Source organism: Molossus molossus, unplaced genomic scaffold (assembly GCF_014108415.1).
Source record: "Molossus molossus isolate mMolMol1 unplaced genomic scaffold, mMolMol1.p scaffold_m16_p_8, whole genome shotgun sequence".
Taxonomy (NCBI): Eukaryota; Metazoa; Chordata; class Mammalia; order Chiroptera; family Molossidae; genus Molossus; species Molossus molossus.
Window position 1 is genome coordinate 64455902 of NW_023425402.1, and position 27068 is coordinate 64482969.

At 36.9% G+C, this 27068-nt stretch overlaps 1 protein-coding gene across 1 annotated transcript; it reads right to left on the reverse strand.

Moving 5' to 3' along the window:
- Positions 1-2262: 2262 nt before the first annotated feature.
- SPACA1 (sperm acrosome associated 1) lies at positions 2263-26832 on the reverse strand (the record flags this gene model as incomplete). Its single annotated transcript, XM_036247749.1, has 7 exons — positions 2263-2441; positions 2956-3076; positions 15108-15243; positions 15867-15973; positions 16692-16793; positions 21169-21225; positions 26724-26832. Coding segments are annotated over 7 exons (789 nt in total), but the record flags the coding sequence as incomplete, so codon positions are not given.
- Positions 26833-27068: the final 236 nt, after the last annotated feature.

Genomic DNA, 27068 nt, shown 5'->3' on the forward strand with positions numbered 1-27068 from the left:
CATTTGACTGTGAAAACTTGTATTTTGGAAAACATGTATATGCCAATCAGTAGTCTTAAGAAGGCTGCTGTATTGAACAACCTCTAATCCTTCGTGGTTTAAAATAAGGTTTATTTATCTCCCCTGTTACATATTCATTGTTGGTGACTGGAGATCCTGTGCCAGGTGGGTCTGATGCTGGGATCTAAGCATTTCTGGTTGCTCTACCAGAGAAGATGAACATGGAAGAGAGACTGTTCCATTATGTAACCACTGTCTGTCCCATAAGCTGGACCCAGGCCAGAACGGAGGTTGCTTTCCACAAATCCCCCCTAGAGATGGTCTGAATGTAATTGATGTCCATTCTGACATAAATTAGCATCCTTCACCTGCCTCCTGCTATGTGCTGGTTTCTGGAACAGGTTGTTGTTCTGACCTGGTTAAGCATGTAAAATAATTTCTGTATCTGGTAGCATGCACACACTAGTACCCGTAACTATCACTTCTTCACCATGTATAATTCTTTGGCACCTGATAAATGGCCCAGGGACCCATTTTGTGTTGCAGCCTCCCAAGACAGACCTTGTATGTAAGTTTCCCTTAATAAACTCTATTACCAGACTGGAGTGGCCAGCCTCTTTCTTCAGTTTTTCCCTGCCCTCTGTTTACGAAGGTAGATTTTTATCTTGGGTCTCTTCTCTGGGTCTGTGTGCTCAAACAGTGAGCTCTGGAGGTTTTCACAGTGAATGTTCTACTCTGAAGGTCACACTTGAAATTTTGGCTCATAACTCATTGGCTAAAACTAGTCACATTGGCCCACCCAACCATGAGGGGCTGAGGAGGTACTGTCCTACCACATGCCTGGAAAGTAGACAGACAGCCAGAAATATTCCGTAAACAGCACTAACAACTAAACCTGTTAACCTGACTGAACACCGATGGTCATTGAAATACAGTTGGAAATCAGTCCTGTTCATGGTTTTAAAAATAAGAATCGATAATAATTACTATTCAGGAATGTTTACCATTTGTGCTAAAGTTACACAACTATATTTAATCAGGAATAAGAAATGGAAGGCTGATTTTTTCACCCTTATCTGGGATAGGGGGATGGGTGTCAAAAGAACAATTCTTTGGGAATATTCTATGAAAACAACTTCTTTTTTACTTAAAGTCTCTAGTAAATTCTCACAACAGATAACAAAATCTTTTTCCAGCCAATTTTTCATTGCTTCTCCACAGTACAAATGCTTTATAATAGAAAGCATGGATACTTCCACAATAGCCTGTTTCTAGACTGCTAGAGGGAGGTATAAATGCCCATGCACAATGTCTTCTTCACAGATGTGCTGAGTTAATGCTACCATCAGATAAATCCCATGATGTCAATGAAGTTGGCATGGAATTCATCTAAAGAAAAAATTATGTGCATTTTGTATTACTTTCAAAACCTTAGAAAATTAATTTCTGCTGAAGTCTACCTAATCAAATGATATAATGCCTTGGTATCTTGTTTGATAGTTGTCTGTCATTGTATCACATAATGACATAGGACAAAAAGACAGTGATGATGTTCAGAAATAGTACTTTGGTTTTAAGATCTTATCTCCTGCATACCAAACACAATGAAGGTATTTCATGGTTATTTAAAAATCCTTGATTCACTGTTTCTGTGACAAATACAGGGCATGTTAAATTCATGTCATTTACTCAGCCACCTCCAGTTCCTCCCTGGTTCTTATTTACATATTTCCTATATACAATCATAAATAAATTACCTAATGAATGTAAAGTGCTTTGATAAGAGCCTGGCACATAGTAGTCACTAAGTGGTGTTTGCTATCATTGTTATTATTATTTCATGTGTTACAAGCGATGCTCTGTATGTCTCATGCCATGCAGATTCTAAAGTATGGTTAGCTTTAGCAAGTTCAGCCCAGTCCTCCCAGCAGGGAGAAAGTCTAATATGCAAGGCATCTTCAATATTACATTTTTCTTTTTGGCGACGAACAGGCAAATCACTTTAGAAATGATCAAAGTGATAAAAAAAATGTGTTTGGAAGATTTTGTTGTGTGTTTGTACCTCTAGATAAACGTTACTAAGTGATTACCTGAAATGGTAAATGTTAAGAACAAATTAAAAAGTCTACCACAAAGATGTACTGATTAAAACAGCCCCTTCTCATATTGTATTACCTTCCGACTGTGGTAAGTCATTTGCAATATTATTAAAGTATTTCACTATATATTTTATTTTTACAATAATGAATCTGGTATGCTCTACTCTCCTTTGGCTTGTTATACGTCACTCATTCCATTCACTTGCAGCATCATCTTCACGTCTATGTGGTTCTACTGTTGACTGTTGAAAAGAAGATGACTGTCTGTGTTTCACGGAAGTCAGCTCAGAATGTACCTCAGTTGCTGAGACTTTTGCCTCCCAGAAAGTCTTTACTGCCGCCCTGAGAGAGAAAACAAAAACAAAAAATCTCTTATGTGAAGGGAAAACTAAAAATGGATTTATGTTTTATGCTCTCTATATAGAAGTGCCTCCTTAGTCATGATTCATTTTTAGTTTGTGGTACATCGGTTGCATTGACAGTAGCTCCCTCAGATGTAACAGGGTGTGATACTCAAATACGTATTAGATATAGTCCCATGTAAATGCATTAGTAGGTTACAATAGCCAGTTTGGGAGGTTGTGATAACTACAACTGGACAACACAGATATTCATTCAATAAACTTTTTAAAAAGCTACTATGTAAAATTGTAAAAATTGCATTTAAAAACTCTCTCAGAGTTTGGAAACAAGTCATGAGATTAGGTAGCCTGTACTAGGACAGTCACAGGAGTTGGACAGTTTGAAGACACATGTGAGAGGCATCATGGACTGGGCTTTGGATTCATGGGACAAGGGAGAGGCAGAGAAAAAGACATCAATCAAGGGTGAGACTCAGTCTCAGTCCTTCACCTACCAGTTTATAATTATGAAGATCAGTACAAAGATCACAAATATACACATAACAACTCCAATGGTCAGCACAAAAACTAGGACTGCATCAGTGTCTGGTCGTCTCGATCTTTGCATCTGCAATTCTAGAGAAAAAAACACATACCTGATGATTATTACTACTGGGAGAAAAAAGAAATGAATATCTAAATGGAAACTTTGTATGTGAAAAACAACTCTAGAAATATACAGAAAGAATCAGTGGACAAAAAATTGTTAATTAACTTGCTCTGCACATTTAAAATGTCCTTTTCAAACATGCAGAAAGTTGAAAGACTTTGACAACAAATATTATGTATTCCTACCACCTAGATACCACCAACATTTTATAATCTATCCATACTTTTGCCCCATCTTATATTTTTTATGAATTTCAACATACTTTGCTGATGTCTGTACACTTCCTAGCAAAATTCTGCAACTAGCATGTCATTAACTATATAGTTCAGTATTATATTTTTTCTTTTGTGGTAAAATTTCAAACAGTAAATTGCACAAAGATCTTAAATATACTTTTGTCTAGTTTTGATATAGGCAAACACACATATGTAATTTAAACCCCTATCAAGACACAGAATATTACTGTCACCCAGAAAGTTCCCTTGAGCCCCGCCCAGCTAGTCCCTGCTCCCTCTTCCACAGACAACAACTGTGCTATTTTTCTTTTCCACCACACACTAGTTCTTCCTGTTCCTGAACTTCATAGGAATGGAAAAATACACTATGTAATTCTTTTGTGTAGGGCTTTTAAAATCAATAAAATGTTTTAGAGATTCACCCATATTTGCACATATATCAATAGTTTTCTTTTTTATTAATGAGTAGTATCCCTCAATTTGTTTATTCATTTTCCTATTGATGGACATCTAGGTTGTTCCAATTTGGAGCTATTATAAATAAACTGCTATGAACATTTTTGGAGAAGTCATTCTGTGAACACACATTTTAATTTCTCTTGGATAAATACGTATGAGTAAAACTGCTGGGTCAAAGGGTAGAGGTATGCTTAGTTTTCCAAGAAACTACAAGATCTTTTCTTAAACTGATCATATTGATTGTACATGTTTTATAATTTTTTTCAGATTTTGGCTTGCCTATTTATTTTTCTAATGATCTGTTTTAATAAACAACAGTTTATAATTTTGGTGAAGCCTAATTTATCAATGTTTCCTTTTATGGTGATTGTTTTCTGAGTCATGTACAAGAAACTCTTGCCTATTCCTGAATCAGACAGGTGTTCTGTTTCCTTTTTAAAGCTTTATGGATTTAGCTTTTGCATTTAGGGCTATGATACATCTCTTATTTTTATACATGTTGTAAGATAGGGGGTTGAAGTTCATTGTTTTCCATACAAATATTTACATAGCATTTTCAGGCATTTTCTCCCAAATCTTTATCCTATTCCTCAAATAAAGACAAAGTCAGTCTACCATATGTATTACAACATTGATACATTGTAAATTGGTGAAAAGCCAATTTACATCAACCATTGCTTACTTTGTGAGTTATATAGCTTTCTTGCCTATTCAACTGTTGAATCATACTGATAAGTAAGCCAATGTCCAAGGAGGTTTAATGATTTCTGCAAGTTGTATTTTAATATTTTAATTTTGATAAGTACCACTCCATCAGAAGTAGTCTCCTATATGGGCAATCTCAATTGCTTATTTGTCTGAAATTTTTTTTCAACACTGTGGAGTATAACTTTCCATTTTCCTTAGTAAGTCTAGTGTTATACACTCAATTTAGTGACCTCATTGAATAGTGCCAAGTATGATAGAGAAATTATATAATTATGTTTCCAACATTTTTGGATTTAAAAAATCTTTTTGATTTTGATAATTTTAGATTTTTAGAAGATGTGGGATTTTTTGAGTTCAAATAAAAGACACCTTGCCTGGCCTATGTGGCTCAGTGGTTGAGTGTCAACCCATGCACCAAGAGGTCGCCAGTTCGATTCCCGGTCAGGGCACATGCACAAGTTGTGGGCCAGATCTCTACTGCAGGGCATGTAGGAGACGGCCAATCGATGTTTCTAACTCTCCTTTCCTCTCTCTCTAAAAATCAATAAAGAAAAAAAAATTTAGCCCTGGCCGGTTTGGCTCAGCGGTTGGAGCATCCGCTTGCGGTCCGGAGAGACCCGGGTTCGGTTCCCGCTAAGGGCACGTACCTCGGTTGCAGTTTGTCCCCGGCCCTGGTTGGTCGTGCGGGTGGCAGCCACTCCATGTGTCCCTTTCACATCGATGTTTCCCTCTCTCTCTCTTCCTCTCTCTCCCTCCCACTCTGTCTGTACAAAAAAATGGAAAAGTGTCCTCGGATGAGGATTAAAAAAAAAATTTAAAAAAAAAAAAAAGAAAAAAAATTTAAAAAATTAAAAAAAAAAAACGACACCTTTAAGAATTAAAACCTGGCCCTGGCCGGTTTGGATCAGCGGTTGGAGCATCAGCCTGCGGTACAGAGAGACCCGGGTTCGGTTCCCGCTAAGGGCACGTACCTCGGTTGCAGTTTGTCCCCGGCCCTGGTTGGTCGTGCGGGTGGCAGCCACTCGATGTGTCCCTTCACGTCGATGTTTCTCTCTCTCTCTTCCTCTCTCTCCCTCCCGCTCTATCTGAACAAAAAATGGAAAAATGTCCTCGGGTGAGGATAAAAAAAAAAAAAAGAAGAATTAAAACCGGAAAAGAAATGCAAAATTCCTCTCCATTTATCTACTAGCCATGAGAGGGTAGAGAATGAAGGTATGGAGATTGTGGTTCATTTCAATAGTCTTCTTGCAAGGGTCACTTAGATTACTTTCATATCTAATAACAAAAAAGGCTGCATTTTCTAATGAAAAAATAGACTAATTTTTTTTTAGTAAAACTAAGCTTATGTTTGTATTAGTTTCTTAGGGCCACCATAACAAAGTACCACAAACTAGATGACTTAAAAACAAAGAAAAGTTATTGTCTCACAGTTCTGGAGGCTAAAATTCCGAATACAAGGTACTGGTATCGCCATGTTCCCTCCATAGATTCTGAGGAAGGATCCCTCCTTTCCTCTTCCAGCTTCTGGTAGCTCCTATGTTCCTAGGCTGGGGCAGCATAACTCTAGTCTCAGATTCTGTTTTCTCATGGCTATCTTCTCCCCTGTGTCTTTGTGTCTTCACATGGCATTCTCTCTCTCTCTCTTTCTGTGTTCTAATTTCCCTCTTCTTATAAAGACACCAGTCATATTGGATTAAAGGCCCACTCTAGTGTGTATGGCCATATCTTAACTAATTACATCCTCAATGACCCTATAGCCAAATATGGTCACATTCTGAGGTTCTGAGAGTTAGAACTTGAAAGTATCTTTTTAAGTGGACATAATTCAATCCAAAACAATGCCTATCTATGAAGGACACCTATTGTGGAAGTGAAAAATCTGATATATGAAGAAATGGATGGGAGATTTTCATTAACTACATCATATTTACCCAAAAAATGTTTCGATTATGTATTTGTTTCAAGCCAGTATCACAGTGTAGAAATTTATAGCCAACACATTTGTTTGATGTCTAAACAACTCAAAGAGGGACACAATTGTCATTTTAAAAGAAAATAACAGATCCAAAGTGTTCTGAAAACATTTTGTTAGTTAACCAATGTATATACTGAGATGGGAGAGCTATCCCACACACCCTAAACTGCTACAACAGGGAAGCCAACTTCATCTCATTTAAGGGCTGACTTTTGGGGTCTGCGTTCCAACCCTTAACTCATGTACTATCAAATTTCTGGCACTTTCTAATCATGGGAGGAGCTAACTACTGAGTGTCCTAACATCTCAAGAATGGGGACAAAAACCAAGAATGCTCCCTGAAACCTATGATATCCTGAACTAGACTCAATGAGATATTTTTATTTATTTATTATAATTAATTAATTTATTTTTGTTACAGATATTTCTCCTCCCTCCCACACACACTGATTCTCCCCTCACCCACCCTCCCTGCCCTGTCCCCAGCTTTGTTGTCCATGTCCATTGCTCATGCATACATGCATATTAATTCTGTGGTTTATCTCTCCCCCCCCCCTCTTCTGGGGATTGTCAGTCTGTACAATACTTCCACGTCTCTGGGACTACCCCATTCCTCAGACTGTTATGTTCATTATATTCCACAAAGAAGTGAGATCATATGATACTTGTCTTTTTCTGTTTGGCTTCTTTTGCTTAGGATAATACTTTCCAGGTCCCTCCATGTTGTCTCAAAGGATAAGAGATCTTTCTTTCTTACATCTGAGTAGTACTCCATTGTGTACATGTACCACTGCTTTTTTATCCATTCGTCTACTGATGGACATTTGGGTTGTTTCCAGATCTTAGCTATTATAAATAGTGCTGCTATGAACGTGGGGGTACATATATTCCTTCTGATTGGTGTTTCAGGCTTTGTAGGGTATATTCCTAGAAGTGGGATCACTGGGTCAAATGGAAGTTCAATTTTTAATTTTTTGAGGTAACGCCATATTGTTTTCCATAGTGGCTGCACCAGTCTGCATTCCCACCAGCACTGTACTAGAGTCCCCTTTTCTCCACACCCTCGCCAACACTTGTTGTTTGATGATTTGTTGATGGCAGCCATTCTGACAGTTGTGAGGTGATACTTGTTTTAATTTCCATCTCTCTGATGATTAGCGATGTTGAGCATTTCTTCATATATCTCTTAGCCATTTGTATGTCCTGTTTGAAGAGGTGTCTATTTAGTTCCTCTGCCCATTTTTTCATTGGGTTCTTTGTCTTCCTCTTGTTGAGTTGTATCAGCACTCTATATATATAGAAAATTAACCCCTTATCTGATATATCATTGGCAATTATGCTCTCTCATACAGTGGGTTGCCTTTCCATTTTAATGATTGTATCTTTTGCTCTTCAGAAGCTTTTGAGTTTGATGTAGTCTGATGTGTTCATTTACTCCTTTGTTTCTGTTGCCTTAGGTGATGTACCAGTGAAAATTCTGCTGCGTATGATGCCTGAAATTTTATTGCCTACATTTTCTTCTAGGATTTTTATGGATTCATGAGTCACATTTAAGTCTTTTATCCATTTTGAGTTTCTTCTTGTGTATGGTGTAAGTTGACGGTCTAGTTTCATGATTATGCATGAGGCTATCCAATTTTCCCAACACCATTTATTAAAGAGGCTGTCTTGACTCCACTGTATGCTCTTGCTGCCTTTGTCAAATATTAATTGAGCATATTGCCTTGGGTCCATTTCTGGGTTCTCTGTTCTGTTCCACTGGTTTATATGCCTGTTCATGTGCCAGTACCAGGCTGTTTTGATTACAGTGGCTTTGTAGTATAACCTGAAATCTGGTAATGAGATCCCTCCACCTTTGTTCTTCTTTTTCAAGATTGCTGTGGCTATTCGAGATCTTTTTTGGTTCCATATGAACTTTTGAAGTATTTTTCTAGTTCTGTGAAGTATGTTGTTGGTATTTTGATGGGGATTGCATTGAATCTATAGATTGCCTTGGGTAGTATGGACATTTTAACGATGTTAAGTTTTCCAATCCATGAACAAGGTATGTGCTTCCACTTTTTTATCTTCCTCTATTTCTTTTATCAATGACCTGTAGTTTTCTGCAAATAGGTCCTTTATTTCTTCGGTTAAATTTATTCCTAGGCATCTTAATTTTTTTTCTGCAATGGTAAATGGAATTGTTTTTTTGGTTTCTCTTTCTCTTAGTTCATCATTGGTGTATAAGAATGCCGTCGATTTCTTGACATTAATTTTGTATGCCAAATTCATTTATTAAGGCTAGTAAATTGTTGATGGAGTCTTTGGGGTTTTCTACATATAGTATCATGTCATCTGCAAATAATCACAGTTTCACTTCCTCCTTTCCCATTTGGATCCCTTTTATTTTTTCTTCCTGTCTGATTGCTGTGGCTAAGACTTCCAGTACTATGTTAAATAAGAGTGACAAAAGTGGGCATCCTCGCCTTGTTCCTGTTCTTAAAGGACATGCTTTAAGTTTTTGCCCATTGAGTATGATGTTGGCTGTAGGTCTTTCATGTATGGCCTTTATTATGTCAAGATATGATCCCTTTATTCCCAGATTGCTGAGTGTTTCTTTATCAGAAATGGGTGCTGGATTTTATCAAATGCTTTTTCAGCATCTATTGATATGATCATGTGGTTTTTATTCTTCATTTTGTTTATGTGGTGTATTACATTTATTGATTTGCAAATTTTGTACTAGCCTTGTATCCCTGGGATGAATCCCACTTGGTCATGGTGAACAATTTTTTTGATGTATTGCTAGATTTGATTTGCTACTATTTTGTTCAGGATTTGGGCATCTATGTTCATCAGGAATATTGGTCTGTAGTTTTCTTTGTTTGTAGTGTCTTTTTCTGGTTTTGAAATTAGAATTATGCTGGCCTCATAAAATGAGTTTGGAAGTCATCCTTCTTCTTGAATTTTTTGAAATAGTTTGAGGAGAATGGGTATTAGTTCCTCTTTGAATGTTCAGTAATACTCCCCTGTGAAGCCATCCAGGCCTGGGCTTCTTTTGCTGGGTGAGTCTTGATTACATCTTCAATCTCTTTTACTGTTATTGGTCTGTTCAAGTTTTCTATCTCTTACTGGGTCAGTTTTGGAAGACTATGTGTTTCTATAAATTTGTCCATTTTGCTTAGATTGTCGAATTGGTTGCTGTATAATTGTTCATAATATTTGTTAACAATCCTTTGTATTTCTGTGTTGTCAGTTATAATTTCTCCTCTTTCATTCCTGATTTTGTGTATTTGGGTTCTCTCTCTTTGTTTCTTGGTGAGTCTAGTAAGGCTCCATCAATCTTGTTTATCTTTCCAAAAAACCAGCTCTTTGTTTCATTGATCCTTTGAATTGTTTTTTTGGTCTCCATGTCATTTATTTCTGCTCTGATCTTTACTAATTCCTTCCTGCTACTTGCTCTGGGGTTTTCTTTTTGTTTGCTTTCTAGTTCTTTAAGTTGTGAGGTTAGGTAGTCAATTAGAGATTTATCTTATTTCTTGAGGTAGGCCTGTAGTGCTATGAACTTCCCTCTCAGAACTGCTTCGCTGCATCCCATAGATTTTGTGTTGTTGTGTCTTCATTTTCATTGGTTTCCAGAAAGTTTTTAATTTCTTCCTTGATCTCCTCGGTAACCCATTATTGTTTAATAACATGCTATTTAGTCTCCATGTGTTCCAATGTCTTTGCATGTTCTTGTTGCAATTGATTTCTAGTTTCATGCCATTGTGATCTAAGAAGATGCTTGATATGATTTCACTCCTTTTGAACTTGTAGAGACTTAGTTTGTGCCCTAACATGTGGTCTATCTTTGAGAATGTCCCATGTGCACTTAAGAAGAATGTGAATTCTGTAGTTTGAGGGTGTAATTCTCTGTAGATATCTATTAAATCCATTTGATCTAGTGCTTTATTTAGAGTCTTTGTATCCTTGTTAAATTGTTGTCTAGAAGATCTATCCAGTGATGTCAGTGGGGTGTTAAAGTCTCTTGCTTTGATTGTATTGCTGTTGATTTCTCTTTTGAAGTCCTCCAAAAGATTTTTAATATATGTTGGTGCTCCTATATTGGGTGCATATATGTTTACAAAGGTTATATCTTCCCATTGGATAGATTCTTTTAATATTATGTAGTGGCCTTCTTTGTCTCAAGTTATGTCCTTCATTTTGAAATTTTTTTTTTTTTATCAGATATGAGTATTGCTACCCTTGTTTTTTATTCCTCTCTGTTTGCTTGAAAGATTTTTTTTCCATCCCTTCACTTTCAACCTATGTGAGTCTTGTTGTGAGTTGGGTCTCTTGTAAACAACATATGTGTGAGTCATGCTTTCTTATACAGTCAGCTACTCTGTGTCTTTTTATCAGAGCATTAAAACCATTCACATTTAAGGTGATAATTGATATGTACTTACTTATTGCCATTTTTGTTTAGTGTGGGTATATTTTTCTTGCTATTTCTTCTACTAATTACAGCAGTCTTTTTAGCATATCTTGCAGTGCTGGTTGTTAATATATTCCCTTAGCCTTTTTTTTGTCTGGAAAGCTCTTTATTTGCCCTTCTATTTTGAATGATAGCCTTGCAGGATAGAGTAGTCTTGGATTCAGATCCTTGTTTTTCATGATCTTGATTACCTCATGCCATTCCCTTCTGGCCTGTAGTGTTTCTGTTGAGAAGTCAGCTGAGAGCCTTATGGGGGTTCCCTTGTAGGTAACCTGTTGCTTATCTCTTGCTGCCTTTAGGATTCTCTCTTTGTCTTTAATTTTTGGCATTTTAATTACTATGTGTCTTGGTGTGGGCCTATTTGGGTTCTTCTTACTTGGGGCTCTCTGTGCTTCTTGAACTTGAATGCCTTCTTCCTTCACCAAGTTAGGAAAGTTTTCTGTCACTATTTCTTCAAATATATTCACTAACCCTTGCCCATTTTCTTCCTCTGTGGGGACTCCTATGATGCAAATATTATTACGTTTCCAGTTGTCCCACAGTTCTCTTAAGCTGTCTTCCTATTTTTTAATTGTTTTTTCCTTTTTGTTTTCTGATTGGTTGATTATTTCTACCCTGTCTTCTAATTCACTGATCTGGTCCTCAGCTTTCTCTACTCTGCTGGTTAGTCTTTCCAATGTGTTCTTATTTTCTACTATGTCATTCTTCATTTCCACTTGGTTGGTTTTTAATGTTTCTATATCTTTACTTAATGGTGCTGATGTCCTTACTTATGCTGTTGAGCTTCCTCAAGATCATAGTTCTGAACTCTACCTCTGATAGTTTGCTTAGCTGCATTTCATTGATCTCATCTTCAATAGAGTTCTCTTGTTCTTTCATTTGGGATTTGTTTTGTTTCACCATTTTAGCTATCTCAGTGGGTTTTGGAGCCTGCCAAACTTTCCACGTGGGTGTTGGTGTGCTGCTGTTTGTGGCTCCCTCTACTGGGTTTGGATGAGCCTGGGTGGGCCCACATTAAACAGCACTGTCAAGTCTTACTTTCCTGGGTAGATTTGCAAGCCCAGGAAAGGTTCAGTTATCCTCTAGCTTTTTCCTGGAGGCTAGTAGTCTCAGTTACTCAGTGGCTTGGAACGTAGCCCTGGTGTTCTGCATTAGAGGATTTCCAGAGGGTGGGATAGATGCTGGTTGTTAATGAGCCTCAATTTGCATTTCTTTGCTTCAACTGGGAAAGGCTGAATCTCTGAGGAGGGGTGCTGCTGCTTTTCCCCACAGCTCAGGGAAGGAACACACTGGCCACTGTCCTTTGTGGCCACAACTCAGCAAAAACTCTGAGTGCCCTCCAAATCCCGGGTGTCCCCACAGATTTCCAGCCCAGTCTGCCCTCCCCCTGCCGTAGCCCCCAGGTGAGTGGCTGTGTCTATTTTAGCGCTCTGTCCCAGCTCTCTGTGCTGTGGAGTGGGCTTGGTCTTTATTCCCCAAGGGCACTGCTCACAGCTAAGACTTCTGCTGTCCCTGGGCTCCCAGCCCACCACCCCTCGCACCTCCGCAGATCCTACCAGTGTCCGTGGTTATATGGCCCTGTCCTGCTCCTTTTCTATTGCTTTTTTCTGAGGATTTGTCTTTATTTTAGTTGTAATTCCCGTTTGTTCCTGGGAGATCTTCTGCGTACCTTCTATTCACTTAGCTTCCATTTTCACATCCTCTAAGCCTATCTTGGTCTCACGGGTAACTGGATCCCTCTGGGGACCTGGCTCTATGCATATGTTATGGGCTGTTGGGTCGCACAGGCCTCCCTGGTGCTTCAGTACCCCACAGGCCAGGTAGTAACTACATCGCACAGTCCCTGCTGGGTCACATAGTCCTCTCTGGTGCTTCAGCACCCCACAGTCTCCATGAGTATCTAGATGGAGCAGTCCCTGCTGGGTCGCACAGGCCTCTCTGGTGCTTCAGCACCCTGCAGGTTCCGTGGGCGGGCAGCTAGATCGCACCAGTATCTCTTGGGCTCCGGCTTCCCACCACTCTTGTGAACTGCTGAACTGCACAGGCCTCTGTGGAGCCCCAGGTCCTGCTTCTGGGATCTGGGGAGTGCTTCTGCCCCATGGGGCTCAACTTCTGCTCAGCTTTCACTGTAGTTTTTGGGGATGGGTCTCAGCTGCTGGTCTGTGCTTCTGTTGCCTGGGGATGGATGTCTGTTCCCCAGCCTCTGTTGCTGCGGGTATGTCTTGACTCTGATCAGGCTGCTACTATGGGGGATGGTGCTGGGCTCCTGGCTGTCTGCAGCTTCCAACCAGCACCTTGGGAGCTCCACTACTGTGCACCAGTCTGTGTTGACACAGAGTGTCCACTGGTCTGATGGTGCCAGGTGTGCTGGTCGGCTCAGGTTGCTGGGCCCTAGCCGCTCCCACTGCTTCCTGCCAGGGAAGACCCAGGATCTTCCAAAATGGTGGGAGCTCCCCGCGGGGCAGGCAGAAGCGCCCTGAAGGGCTGCTTACCATGGTAGCCAGCTGCTCCTGTCCCACAGCACAGGAACTTCCTCAAGATATTTTTTAGTTTGATGATATTTGGTCCTTTTTTACCTTTCACAGCACTTTATTAAAATTATCCTTTTAATAACAACTGGATTAAGATTATTAGCTTTCATCAGAAAGATGTTTTTTAAAGACACTATACAACATATTAAAGAAAATTACAGTTTATTACTTTTTTTTTTTTTTTCATCCTCACCCGAGGACATTTTTCCATTTTTTTTTTTTGTTCAGATAGAGCAGGAGGGAGAGAGAGGAAGAGAGAGAGAGAGAGAAACATCGATGTGAAGGGACACATCGAGTGGCTGCCACCCGCACGACCAACCAGGGCAGGGGACAAACTGCAACCCATGTGCATGCCCTTAGCGGGAATCGAACCCGGGTCTCTCTGTACCACAGGCCGAAGCTCCAACCGCTGAGCCAAACCGGCCAGGGCCAGTTTATTACTTTTTTAATCCCCAAAACAGTTTAGCTTGTTTTCATTTCAATGAAGGGTATTATGTTGCATGGTATCTCTAGACTACAGCATAATTCTTTATTTGGGATTATAAATACCTTGAAGAAATCCATGAACTCCCTTTAAAATTACAGGTAACTTTTAGAATAATTAGATATGGGGGCATCTTTCTGGTAAAAGCCTCCTGAGCCTTAATTGGATTCTAAAAATTCCTGTAACCAAATCCACACCCCCATAACAGATGACAACAACAATAAAAATGGTTAAGAGCAAACCGAACCAAAGGAAGTCATTATTTGGATGTAGAAGACATATCTTAAATTAAAAGGACATGCACATGGATCCATTTCACAAGGGAAGCAGTTTTTAACATGTGAAATTATGTTCAAAACAAAATTTGCCTTTTGTGACATATATCGATAGATGACTATTATTGTTTCATCAAAAATGTTTTCTTCAAATGAGTAATTTATTAAAAGACATGCCTTGACATAATGCTTCTTAATTTTATTTTATTGTACCAAATTTTTATAAGCACCCATGAGATTTTCACTTTTGTTATACAAGTAAAAGTAAGGATATAATCCAAGTTACAGGATTGTTCTTTGGAGATATTTCAGGAATATACCAGTTTCCCAAAGTGAGGCACATCTGACTCTACCATGTGAAAAAGAAATGAAGTACTACCTTGTAGAAAAGTCTACATGATATAAACCAATGGTTCTAAACTGGTGTCTGCCAATAGCACCTGGAAACCTGTTACAATTGTAAATTCTTTTCTTTTTTTTTTTATCCTCACCCAAGGACATTTTTGCATTCATCTTCAGACAGAGGGGGAGGGAGAGAGGGAGGAAGAGAGAGAGAAGCATCCATGTGAGAGGGACACATCAAGTGATTGCCACCCACACAACCCCACCAGGGGCCGGAGACAAACTGCAACCGAGGTATGTGCCCTTAGCGGAACCGAACCTGGGACTCTAGTCTGAGGGGCAATGCTCTAACCACTGACCAAACCGGCAAGGGCATACAATCGTAAATTCTTGTATTAACCCTACCTAAGATCTACTAAATTGGAAACTCCATGGGTGGGGCTAGCCATCTGTGCCTCAAGAAGCCCTCTAAGTGATTTTGATGTCTCTAAAGTTTGAGATAAGCAAACCAAAATATTGCTGGGCACTTACCATTTGATGTATAGACTGTAAATCTAACAGAAGCTACTATTTCATTATTATCCAAGGTATCACACTCGAAAGCTGAGGGGTGAATTTGCCTGTGTACTTCCAGGACTGCTGAATCATTTGGAAGTATGATGGGTTGCTATTTTAAAAGAAAAAAAGTATCAACATTCTTCACCTAAACTTAAGATCAGGAAATAATCTTATTTCCTATAACAAAAAGAGTCCTTATCTCTCAGTCTAGGACAGTAATTAATTATGCACATGGATTTTAGAGTCAGAAAATCCAGACATCAAGTATCAATCCTACCACTTCCTGCCTGTGTGACCCAGAACAAGTTACTCTGCATTTCAGTTTTTTATCTGTAAAATGGGTATAATGTTAGGAATTATCTCATAGGATTGTTATGTGGGTTAAAAGAAACACAAGCATACAATGTATGTCTGGCACTTAATAAGCCCTCAATTAATGTTAGCTACTGTGATCATTAATACAATGTCTATGTATACAAATGGAAACCTTGCCTCTAAAATAAAATACTTTATATAAAATGAATGTTTTTAAGTTCTGATAATAACTGATCCTAAAACATATGTAAGTATGTAAATAATAAGAAATTTTAAATCTGAATAATTTAAGTTGTATGATTTTATTTCATTTTTGCTAACTGCCTTTTTAAAAAGTTTTATGGCAATCATTAAGCACTGGGAAACAAATTTTATCACTCACTAGAAAGCATCGAATTACATACATTCATTACTCACTTGCTCTGGCCTTATATGTTTCCAAACATATTTGAAACGATTTTCAGGAGGTGTATGAACACATTCTAGTCTAACACTATCAAGACTTTCTGATATTGGTTTACCCCCTGAAAAAAAGAGAAATTAAATACATCCATACCACTGAGCATTGTAAATTACTTTATAAATAACACTACTTTTAAAGCCATCTCCACTTTTAAAATCAATTCTATGCTGGAAGTTATTAAACTTATTATTGAGAGTTTGAGTGTAGAAGAGCAGAGAGGAGTGATGGATGCTAAGTTAAAGTCACCAAAAGAAGCAGGTAGAAGACACCATAGCTATTTGCTCCTTCTGTAAAATAAACTGTAGAGAAGAAGTCTGTATAGTAAGGACAACCAACTCAGTGATCTAATATACTTTGAATCTACTAGTGGATTCCAATTTACTAGTTAGGGACCCCCATTAGAGATAATGAAATCTCAGTGTAGTGTAATTTGATATAAAACATCACTTAAAATTTAGGGTGTACCAATCTACTGATAAAATGTCATGATCAAAGTATCAAAAGTATTTCACTATAGGACAACATTGAACACAGATTGTGAGTACAATAAGGTTACAGTATATTGCAGAGAATATATGTTAAATTTTAGACAGCACTGAAAATATAAAGCAAAAGCAGAAAGTTATTCAGAGCTATAACATCTAGAGAAGTGGAATTTTAAGTTTTCTTGTGATTTCCTTTCAGTATATCAATTCCACACATGACAAGCTGAAGTTAAGGATATTTCCCCAGAGTAAACTATTTCCCACTCAGTCTCCCTCCAACAGAGTCCAACTCACAGCCACAGTCTACAGGTCCACGGCATTCTTCTACCCGTACAACGCACTTGGATTCACTTCCAGGGCATCCCTTTGTTAATATAACTTCTCTAATACCAACACCTTTGGTAAAAGAAATCGCAAATGTTAGGAAAACAAATTTCATAGAATTTTTTTCTTTACCATCTCAGTTTTTTTGGAGACTCCTCTTCTAATTTTAGAAATTAAATTCCAAAATTCAGGTTTATAATATTTAGAATATTTTAGACCCCTCATTTTGAATTATTTTATAAAACAGCATTTCCCAAAGTGAGTTACATGTAACACTTGTCCTTGTGGTTGTTACCATTAGAAAAAGAATTTGATGATTATACATATTTGAAATAATATAGTAAATAAAATTAAAGGGATCTCTTTACTACAGAATTTTGGGGAAGCTTTTAAAATGCTAACAAATTAACATGCTACTCTGTATAAACTTTCATTGATCTAACATGTACAATTTTTACATTTTAACATTTTTGAAATCAGAGTGTATCTTAGAATTGGCAGCATGTCACAAATTGGCAGCATTTCCTTTTTGGAGGTGTCTAATTGTGCTTCTTACAGCCAATAAAGTGTTAGATTTAATGAAATACAGTAGTATACAGGAACCCCAAATTTATTTGACCACGGAACTTCTAGGAGGGGTAGGGGAACTTGGAACTTCTTTGGAGAAAATTCCAAAATCACATTTGAACATGAATGAAGCTTATTAATATTATGATTGGTAATAAATATAGCAAGACAAATTATTAATGATCAAATCTCTATTTCCAACAAGATAATTCTCTCTAGAATCGCCACACATTTTTATAACAAGAAATCAAGCCTTTACTATCTCAAATCCCTAGAATTTGTCTTTCATCACCAGAATTGAGGGAGATGAAAAAATGCTGGCTCAGCAACATACTGAACATGTCCTGTGATAAATAACTATGGACAGAAAAGGGGTCACATACCAAACTGACAAGCACAAGGGGGCCTGTATGGTGGGCCTTATGAACTCAAGTAACCACATAGGATAGTCTGAACATAAAAAATACTAACTAAAAGCAAGTCATGGTGGGTAGTGACACCCTAGACCTGTAGCTTCCTTGACAAAGGTCAATCTTTACCTTAAGTGAGCCTATTATCTTTTTGCGTCTAAGATAGCCTATCTTTGAAACCTCAGAGTAATCTTCTTTTCCAGATCCCTCAAGCCACAAGCACAGGCATGAGAGCACAAGACCACAGAACCCTCATTGTTATCTTGTTCCCCACATACCATCTCTGTAGTTAATTACTATCCTGCACTCACCAAAGTAAAAGAAGTACGTGTTTCACTATGTTGCCTTCTATCCAGTCCCAAAGATTTCCCTGGTTTGCTTTCTCCTGACCCCTTAATCTACCATCAATGGGTTTCATGTATCCTCCTGAAGTCTCTTCCTTTTATTCCAAGATAAGCTGCAAAACTGGCATTCTCCGGAGCATTTTCTCAATCTGTTGAGATTTTGCTTCCTGGCAATTGTAGTCAATTTGGTCAACCTCATAAAAATTCTCTACAGGCTTGGCTGTTGCTTAAGTCAACATGACTTATAAAAAGACTGTATAGTCACAGGTTAAGGAACTATCCATTTTGATTTCCCTTACTAGATTCTCTCTTTCAACCCCTATTAGATGTTAATCATAAAATCCATTCTCAAGGGCAAGGGGAATTTGAAATCTAAAGATGGCTTACAATAGCACTTCTCAAAGTTCAGTGAGCATGCAGATCACCTGGAGATCTTACTAACACGAAGTCTGATTCAGTAGGTTCTGAAACTCGGACTTTCTAACAAGCTCCCAGGCTATGTGGCTGGTCTCTGGACCAAAGATTGAGTAACAAAGGAGAGGACTCCACTTGAGATAAGGAAATGGAAGGTTGGAAGAGGAAAGGTCTCTTTTGATTAAAAGAGATGCCTAAGAATGGGTACAGTGTGGTTCCACGTGCATTTATAAAAGGTCCCTCTCTAGAAGCACACCCTTATTCTGAAGTGCATAAAAATTTTTCAAGCAGTTGTTTTATGTATTTATTTATTTAGCCAAATATAGTTCACTGTGATGATGTGTATAGGTGAAATTTTCTGTAAGTCCAAGTAACACCTAAAAATCTGCCTGTGTCCCTGGCCAGTGTGGCTTAGGTTAGAGTGTCAGCCTACTCACCCAAATCAGGTTTGATTCCTGGTCAAGGGCACATGCCTGGGTGGCAGTGTCCATCCCCACCCCAGTTGGGGTGTGCAGAAGGCAACCAATATGTGTCTCTCTCACATAGATGTTTCTCTCTCTCTCTCTCTCTCTCTCTCTCCCCCTCCCTCCCTCCCTCCCTTCCACTCTCTAAAAATCAATGGAAAAAATATCCTTGGGTGAGGATTAACAAGGGAAAAAAAATACCTCTGCCTGTGAATTCCAAAAAAAGGAAAAAAAATTGACTGCTAAAATATTGTTTTAGGAGTTCAATAGAATTTTCACTAAAGCATTTTTTCCCCTCTAAATCATTGTTATAAGTTAAAAGACTTTTGAATATTTAAAATATATTTTAAATCATTGTTATAAGTTAAAAAGACTTTTGAATATTTAAAATATATTTTAAATGTGAAATATTGTCTGTTTTAGTTTTTGTCCTTAGAATTTATCACCATCAGACATATTACATATTTTACTTTTATTTATCTCTCTACCCAACTAAACCATACACTCCTTGAAGGCAGTTTTCTCTGCTTTGTGCACCACTTTGTTCCCAATGCCTAGCACAAGGTAGAAAAAAACCTTTCTAAAAGTTCCAAAACAGAAAATCACTTGTTGAATAAACAAATATGACATCAAATTTCTGAAACAAATTTTTAAATAATAGAGTAAGACAATAATCAAGTACTAGAATGGTCATAAATATAATTCTCTATGAAAATGTCTCAAGTAAGCAACAGAAGAAAGACATAAATTGCAAATGAGTAATCACAGGTTTATTACATGGATTCTTCTCATTTTCTGACTTTTATTCATTAAGGTACAAAAATAAAAAATAAAAAAAAAAAACAGGCTAAAAACTATCTTGAGACAGAAAATGGAACAGTGATTGCCAGAGGCTGTGGGGAAGGGGAAGTAGGGAATGTGTTTAATGTGCGGAGGATTCAGTTTGAGATGATGAAAAAATCCTGGAAATGTATGGTGGTAATGGTTGCACAATAATGTAAATGTGCTTATTGTCACTGACTTGTATATTTAAAAATGGTTAAAATAGTAAATTTTATGTTAGGTATATTTCACCACACACAAAATCTACCTCAAATAAAAACAATTCAGGTATAATTTTTGACCAAAAAAAAAATTGTTCTATCTAGATCTGCATAGTTTTTCTCTTTTCTAACCCTCTGTTTTTTGTCCTTCCCTCTCATCACTGTATTTTTATTTCAAAGGCAGATTCTATTTAAAATAAACTTAATTTCATTGTGAATTATCTATTATCTTCTCAGCACGCTACTCTATAGTGGTTCTGAAAAGATCGTCTTCTAACCAGGAGCATCAGCTTCACTGGTGAACTGTTTAGAAGTATAAATTCTTGCCCATCCAGTGTGGCTCAATGGATTGAGCGTTGATTGTCCCATGGACTGAAAGGTCCCGGTTCAATCACCGATCAGGGCACATGCCCCAGGTTGCAGGTTCAATTCCCAGTAGAGAGCATGCAGGAGGTAGCCAATGGATGTTTCTCCCTCACATTGATGTTTCTCTCTCTCTCTCTCCCTAAAAAGAAAAAAAATACAAACATATTTTAAAAAAAGAAATAAAATTTTAGGGCCCTCTGAAGGTCTAGTGAGTTAGAATCTCTTGGGTAGGCCCAGCAATCTGTGTTTTAACAAGTCCTTCAGGAACATAGGGTGAACAGTTAAGTTTGGGAAATACAGGTCTGTTATAGAGCATGTATTATTTTAATCCCATCTCATGTAAAAGATTTAATGTCCAATTTCTATATATGGAATGATCAAAGTAAGTCACAATCCTTGAATATTATCTTCCCCACAAAGCCAATATCTCTCTTCTTTAAGATATGGCATCTAAATTGGAGAAATGTAGAATTTAGAATATACTATTACAAATAAGCAAATTTATTGGTAGATTTGCCAACACAGTATGTGGGAAGACATCTGTGAGATGCATCACAAGATTTTTCATGTTCTGAATATCTGTGAGATAGAGGAAGTTTTACTTTGGTGAAGACTGTATGTACAAAAAAATATAGGGAGCTTGCTTAAAATAAGACTTAGAGGTTATAAACTGATATATCCAACCTTTTAAAGCAATCGGTTTGTGTTTTGTTTGTGAATTATAGTCATTAGAAAAAGAAATCAATGAGAGTACACAGATTACAAATAAAAATTGCCACACTGTTTTTACCTTTCTCCCCCTAAATTACAACATTGTTTATGTGCTCTATGCTACTTACCACATGTAACGGTGCACATCCCATATTCTACTTCTCTGACTACTTTCATATTTGAAACTAAACATAAAATGCAAAGACAGATTATTTAATCGCATGAAAACTTTTCTAAGTAAAAAGTTCTTACTTGGGGATGGAGATACAAGTACTTACCATATAGGAAGCAGACATGTTTAAAGTTTTATTAAATCAGAAAAGCAATACTATTCCTAGTACATCTATTATTGTTTAAATCAAAAGAAGCCTAACCCTTTAAAGTAATAAATTAAGAAATAATTTGCAAGGAAAGTTTATACTTAAACTTTGTATATAAATTAAAACGTTGTTTTTCATTAGTTTAATACATGATGAGTTTAAAGTTCCATAGGTTAGAAAAACACAAAAAGCCAGCCAATCATAAGACTTTTTATTTTTTTTCAATTCTCTATTTTTCCGAACAATTTTGAGTGTATCATTTTCATCCAAAACAGAGGTCTATATACCAAGAGTTCATTAAAATCATGTGTTGCCCTGGCCAGTTTGGCTCAGCAGTTAGAGCGTCAGCCCTCAGACCAGAGAGTCGTGGGTTCTATTCGGGTCAAGGGCATGTACCTCAGTTCAATTCCTGGCCGCGGTCAGGGTTATATGGGAGGCAACCAGTCGATGTGTCTCTCTCACATTGATGTTTCTCTTTCTCTTTCCCTCCCACTCTATCTGAAAAAATCAATGGAAAAATATCCTTGGGTAAGGATTTAAAAAAAAAAAAAAAATATATATATATATATATATATATATATATATATATATATATACTGTATTAGATTTTACTATGCCTAAGACGTTACTTCAACACTTTATTAGCAGGACAATCTAGAAAGACACAAGTATTTGAGTAAATAGTATTGGTTTCAAATCACATAATACAGTGCTTCTTTTCTCTCATCATTCTGAAGTTTGGCATGAATCCCGCTAGCTGTAATATATAGCCAATTCTTCATAGCTCAGACTAGGACTAAAATCTTAAATAAAAAAATATTAAATTAGGTGTTAGAAGATAATTTTTAAAAGGCATTAAAAATTATCCTGAGGCAACAATGTTACTTGGGAAAATGCATTAGAGCTGGAGCCAAATTGCTGCTTCTACCTCTAATTAGCTGCTTTGAGTTTGAGTAAATTACTTAAACTCTGTCAGGCCTAGTTAACCTTTCTGTAAAATTTTAAAAGGAGAACCTGTTTCATTCGATTATTGTGAGAATTAAATGAGGAAATGTGTGTGAAAGGATTCGGCTATTAAAATGCTTAAGAATAAGCATTTTAAGAAAAAACTTAAGAATAACATCATTCACACTCACTTTGTACTTAATTGATTTCATATAATTCTAAGGGTTTTTTCTATATTAATGCAAAACAATATTTTTATAAACTTTCATTATTATATGCTTATATGCACAAAAATTATCTTGAATATATAGTAAGCACTAGATATTTATATGTAAATATTGGCTTTGTTAAATAAACTATTTTTACTATCATGATCAATTTTCAATTGACATCTTTGCTTGGATACTTTCTGCTGGCACATTATGAGATATAAATTAAAAGTCAAATCTTGATCATAGAAAACACAGGTAGAAGAATGAATACTAGATTACTTTTAAATATACCCTCTTTTCAAAAAGATTAAAAAAAAAACCACTTAATCAGCTCTACTACTCACTACCTATGCTACTTTGGGAAAGTTACTTAAGTTCTCCTAAGTTTAAAAATATAAGATTTAATCAGATTGTCTCCAAAATTACTTTCAGCTTTAAGTATTGAGTCATTCACTGACTTTCTTTTTTGATGGGGAGCCTACAATGGTGGGTCAGGGAGATTACATGTATCTGGACTTCAGTGTAGTCATTTGTCAAAATTTCCCATTATATACCTATGAGTAAAAAGAAAAAATATGGTCTGCATGTCAGTAAATTTTATGTATGACTTCTTAAACAGTAAGATACACTGATGCTAATTAATTGGTTGATGTCAATGTGGTAGGAGTCATATGTCACAGGACTCTGTACTGTTCAACATTTTTATTAATGACTTGGATAATAGTGACTTCATGATGACTGAATCCGAGGATTCTGCAAAACTAGGAAGGATAGTGAATATGTTAGAAGATAAATCTTGACCTAATAATAACAGGGTAGAATCTAACAAATCTAACCAAATGAAATCTTGGAGAAATAAAGTCCTGTAGGTAAGCTGAAAAGTCAGCTGTCCCCAAAATACTTCATAAGCTATCTTAATTTTTTAGAAGAACAAATGAAAATGAGAGTTCAATAGTGAGTTTAATAGGAGTTAAGAGTATAATGAGGCTTCCCTAAAAATCTACTGGGTCTTAGACTATGCTGATAAAAGCTTGGCATCCACAATGATGAAGATAATGATCCTGCTCTTTTTTGTTCTGACCAGATCCTGGAATGTTCTCGTTAAGTTTGGACAGGATACGTTAACTGTTGGTATATACCATCAAAGTCTAATACTAATTTTGTTTCTTTTTTGAAAGTTGATTTACAGGTTAATTTTTCATTATTTTTATTCTTTCTTAGAGGTCTTATAAGGAAAAAGAGAAAATACTATATACTTATGTTTATATAGAATAAACTTAATTTTATAGAACTCATTCTATATTATAATTATTATGTATGTCTATTGTTGGTTCTTTTTATAAATTTAAAGATAAATAGGTTAAGAGTAAATTTATAAATCTTATATTTATAAAGCATATAAGGGTATATAAAAGGCATAGGGATAGGGGTATAAAAGGATTATATATATATATATATATATATATATATATATTATCTTAGTGATTTTTCCTATATTTTGAAACATTTTGTCATTTCATCATCCATAATGATAGATTTCAGCATTACTTATCAATTATTCCTATGTTTTTTTAAAAGACTATAATAATAAAATGGAAGAATGGTTAGAATTGCCTAGAAAGATGACATAACTGTGAATAAATCACAGCTATTACATCATCCTTTGTTTTCTTATTGCTTTGACCAAAGTAGCACATCATCTATCAGGAAGATACAAAAGAAGTTTAAAGGCACCTTTCTTATAGTCTATTTTCAGCTTTCATTGAACACAACTGAGATTTTAGAATTTTTCTTTTATTTCTTTTTGTCCATAATGGCAAAGAGAAGAAAATTGACAGTGAAAAACATTTCACAATTATTAGATGAATCAGAAGATGAACATAGAGAAACAGAGAGCAGCACTTTGGGTGCTAATGATGATGGTAAAATTGGTTGCATAAGCAAAATTAGATATAGTATCTTAGATAAATATCCTAGATTAATTATCTCTAACTCAAGAATCAATGAATGAACATTATATTTCTAAGAGTGAAAAGGATATGTGGCATTCTCATCCAGTTAGTCCTTCCAACAGGAAGAACTTGATCCTGAAATATTTTGTAAAAATGAGTTGGACCATACTGTTTTGCTAAAAGGATACATACAGACAGTATTCTTTCCTTTTTAAAGATGTTTATACACAAAATTTATTTAATAAGGTTTGTAAACACCAAATCAATGGCAGGTGTGTATACAAAGGTGACTGAAATAAAATAGATGTAGAAATGAATAAATTCATTGGACTAATAATTCTAAATTGTCTATAAATCTAAGATGAAAATGGTTTTGCAAATATGGAGAGAGAATATGGCAGTCTTCTCTTCAACAAAATGTGCCTTCATAGTTTTCAAAAGTATTGTTTTAACAATGCAAGTGCAAAAAGAACAAGAATAAAGTTAACTAGAATCTATTACAAAATGTACTTGAAATCTAGAATCAGTATTTGTAAGATGGATATATTCCAGATTCATGCATAACAACCAATGAGCTTTTAATTGCACTCAAAGTGCTTTATCTATACATCTTCAAAACCAGGAAAAATGGAATAAAAATTTGGTATTTGCCATATTTAAATTCTTACTAAAATTCCAAATAAGTTGTTTTTAGTGTCCTTTTGTTCTTACTTTTGAAATTATTTGTAAAATACTTTAAAAGTAAAAAAATTAAAAATTAAATGGCCACTGGAACATAAATGGTGTTGAGTATTTTTACACTGTCCACTGAGGGTTAAGAGGGACTTTGCCAAATTGTAATAATGGTTCTGGAAATATCCAGATCTCAGACACCTCAGATTGTTTAAAGTTCTGGATTCTCAATTTCCCCAAGGAAAAGCAGCTACACATGAAATTGTATATATAAAATTCCAGAAGGTACACGGACTTCCTGAAGGTCACAGGTAAAGAAATGGAGACACTAAAACAATAAATAACTTTCTTGCATTTGAATTTGAATCTAAGGCATTATAACTCCATCACCTAGGTTTACCCTAAACTCCATTTAGCATTTTAAACCTAGAAATATCCTTTGACCAGGTTAATACTAAAATTGTTAATTCAATTACCGTTAAAACTAAAGTGAAACAATAGCTACTATGCTTTAGAACATGTTTCTCTGTTTTCCAGTCCTTTTTCTTTTTCACATTTCCAAAGTCAAGGACCTCTCCAAGCTCTCTGTAATGTAATGTTGAGGCAGTAACAAACCTCGATCCCACCATTAACCTCAGATAGTCAATTTCTTTCTGTCACTGAGGTTCACTATCTGTCATCATGAAATGAAAGAAAAGCTGATAAATATAGTATCTACTCCATATGTACAGGAGACATGAGAATCTCAGCCGGGTCATTTATGAGGTAGGGGAATCATTCTCTTTTAGATGGCTGCAAACCTGCATCTGACCTTTTACCAACCAGCCTGTGAGTTACTAATCAATATAACATGTACAACAGCTTGTCAAGTTTTACTGCTTAATGAGCCAGCAGAATAAGGTAAATATGTACCAAGCACAAGCTCATTCTCCCTTGGTTAGCATGTTATCTAACAAAGGCACTAGCTGGATCACTTGATAGGCGTTTTCTAAGGCCACTGTTCCTTTGTGGTTCTTAGTTGAACATGGAAATAAAACACCACCACGCTGCAGAGGTGCTCAAGGTTGGGGCTGCAAGAAGCTATTGCAGGGCTTCTGGGCAGTTCTGTCAGCATATCGATCTATCTAAATGTGTCACAATGAGGGGAATTCTGAATTCCATTTTGTTCCAAGACATAGTGCAAATAGGAAAGAAGACCTCAAGCAATTTAGAACTTCAAAAAAACAAACCAAAAAAGTACTACAACAGGAAGGAAAAACATAACTGCAAAGAGGGTCAAAATAATTCCAATTTCGGTGGCAGGCTACTCCCGATTCCTGCCACTTAAACAATAAAGCGTCTTTTTAGCAGTATTTCTGTAGCATCTTTTTGTGGGCTCGGTCAGCTTGCCACGGCCTTGGAAAATGAACATATCTTTCTTCAAGGCCACTACGTGAACGAAAAATGTATAAATTCGTGCCTGTTTACCAAAGAGTTCTACATAAGTGAACGCGTAATGCTCTAATTCTCACTGTCCTCGGACAGAGCTGGGCTTTGCCCTCCACGGGCTCCTCGGTCCCTACCCAGGGCCCCCCACCCTCACCATCCTCGTCGTCCTCATGCTGGGACGTGTTCTCAGACTCGGGGTAGTTCTCGGCCTCCTCCTCAGCCACGCTCTGGTTCTCATTCTGGTTCTCGCTCTCGCTCTCGCCCTCGCTCTCGCTCTCGCCCTCGCCCTCGCCCTCGCCTTCGCCTTCAGTTTCGGGGCCAGACAAGCCGCGATCCTGGACGCCGGTGGCGTTCGTCCCGCAAGCGGGCTGGAGGCCCGCTAGGAACAACCAACCGACAGCCAGCAGCAGCCCGGCGGAGCAGCCCGCTCCCCCGGGCCTCATGGTTCTAGGCCCGACGGCCGCCCAAGGCTCAGTCGCAGCCGCTGGCTCTGGACCAG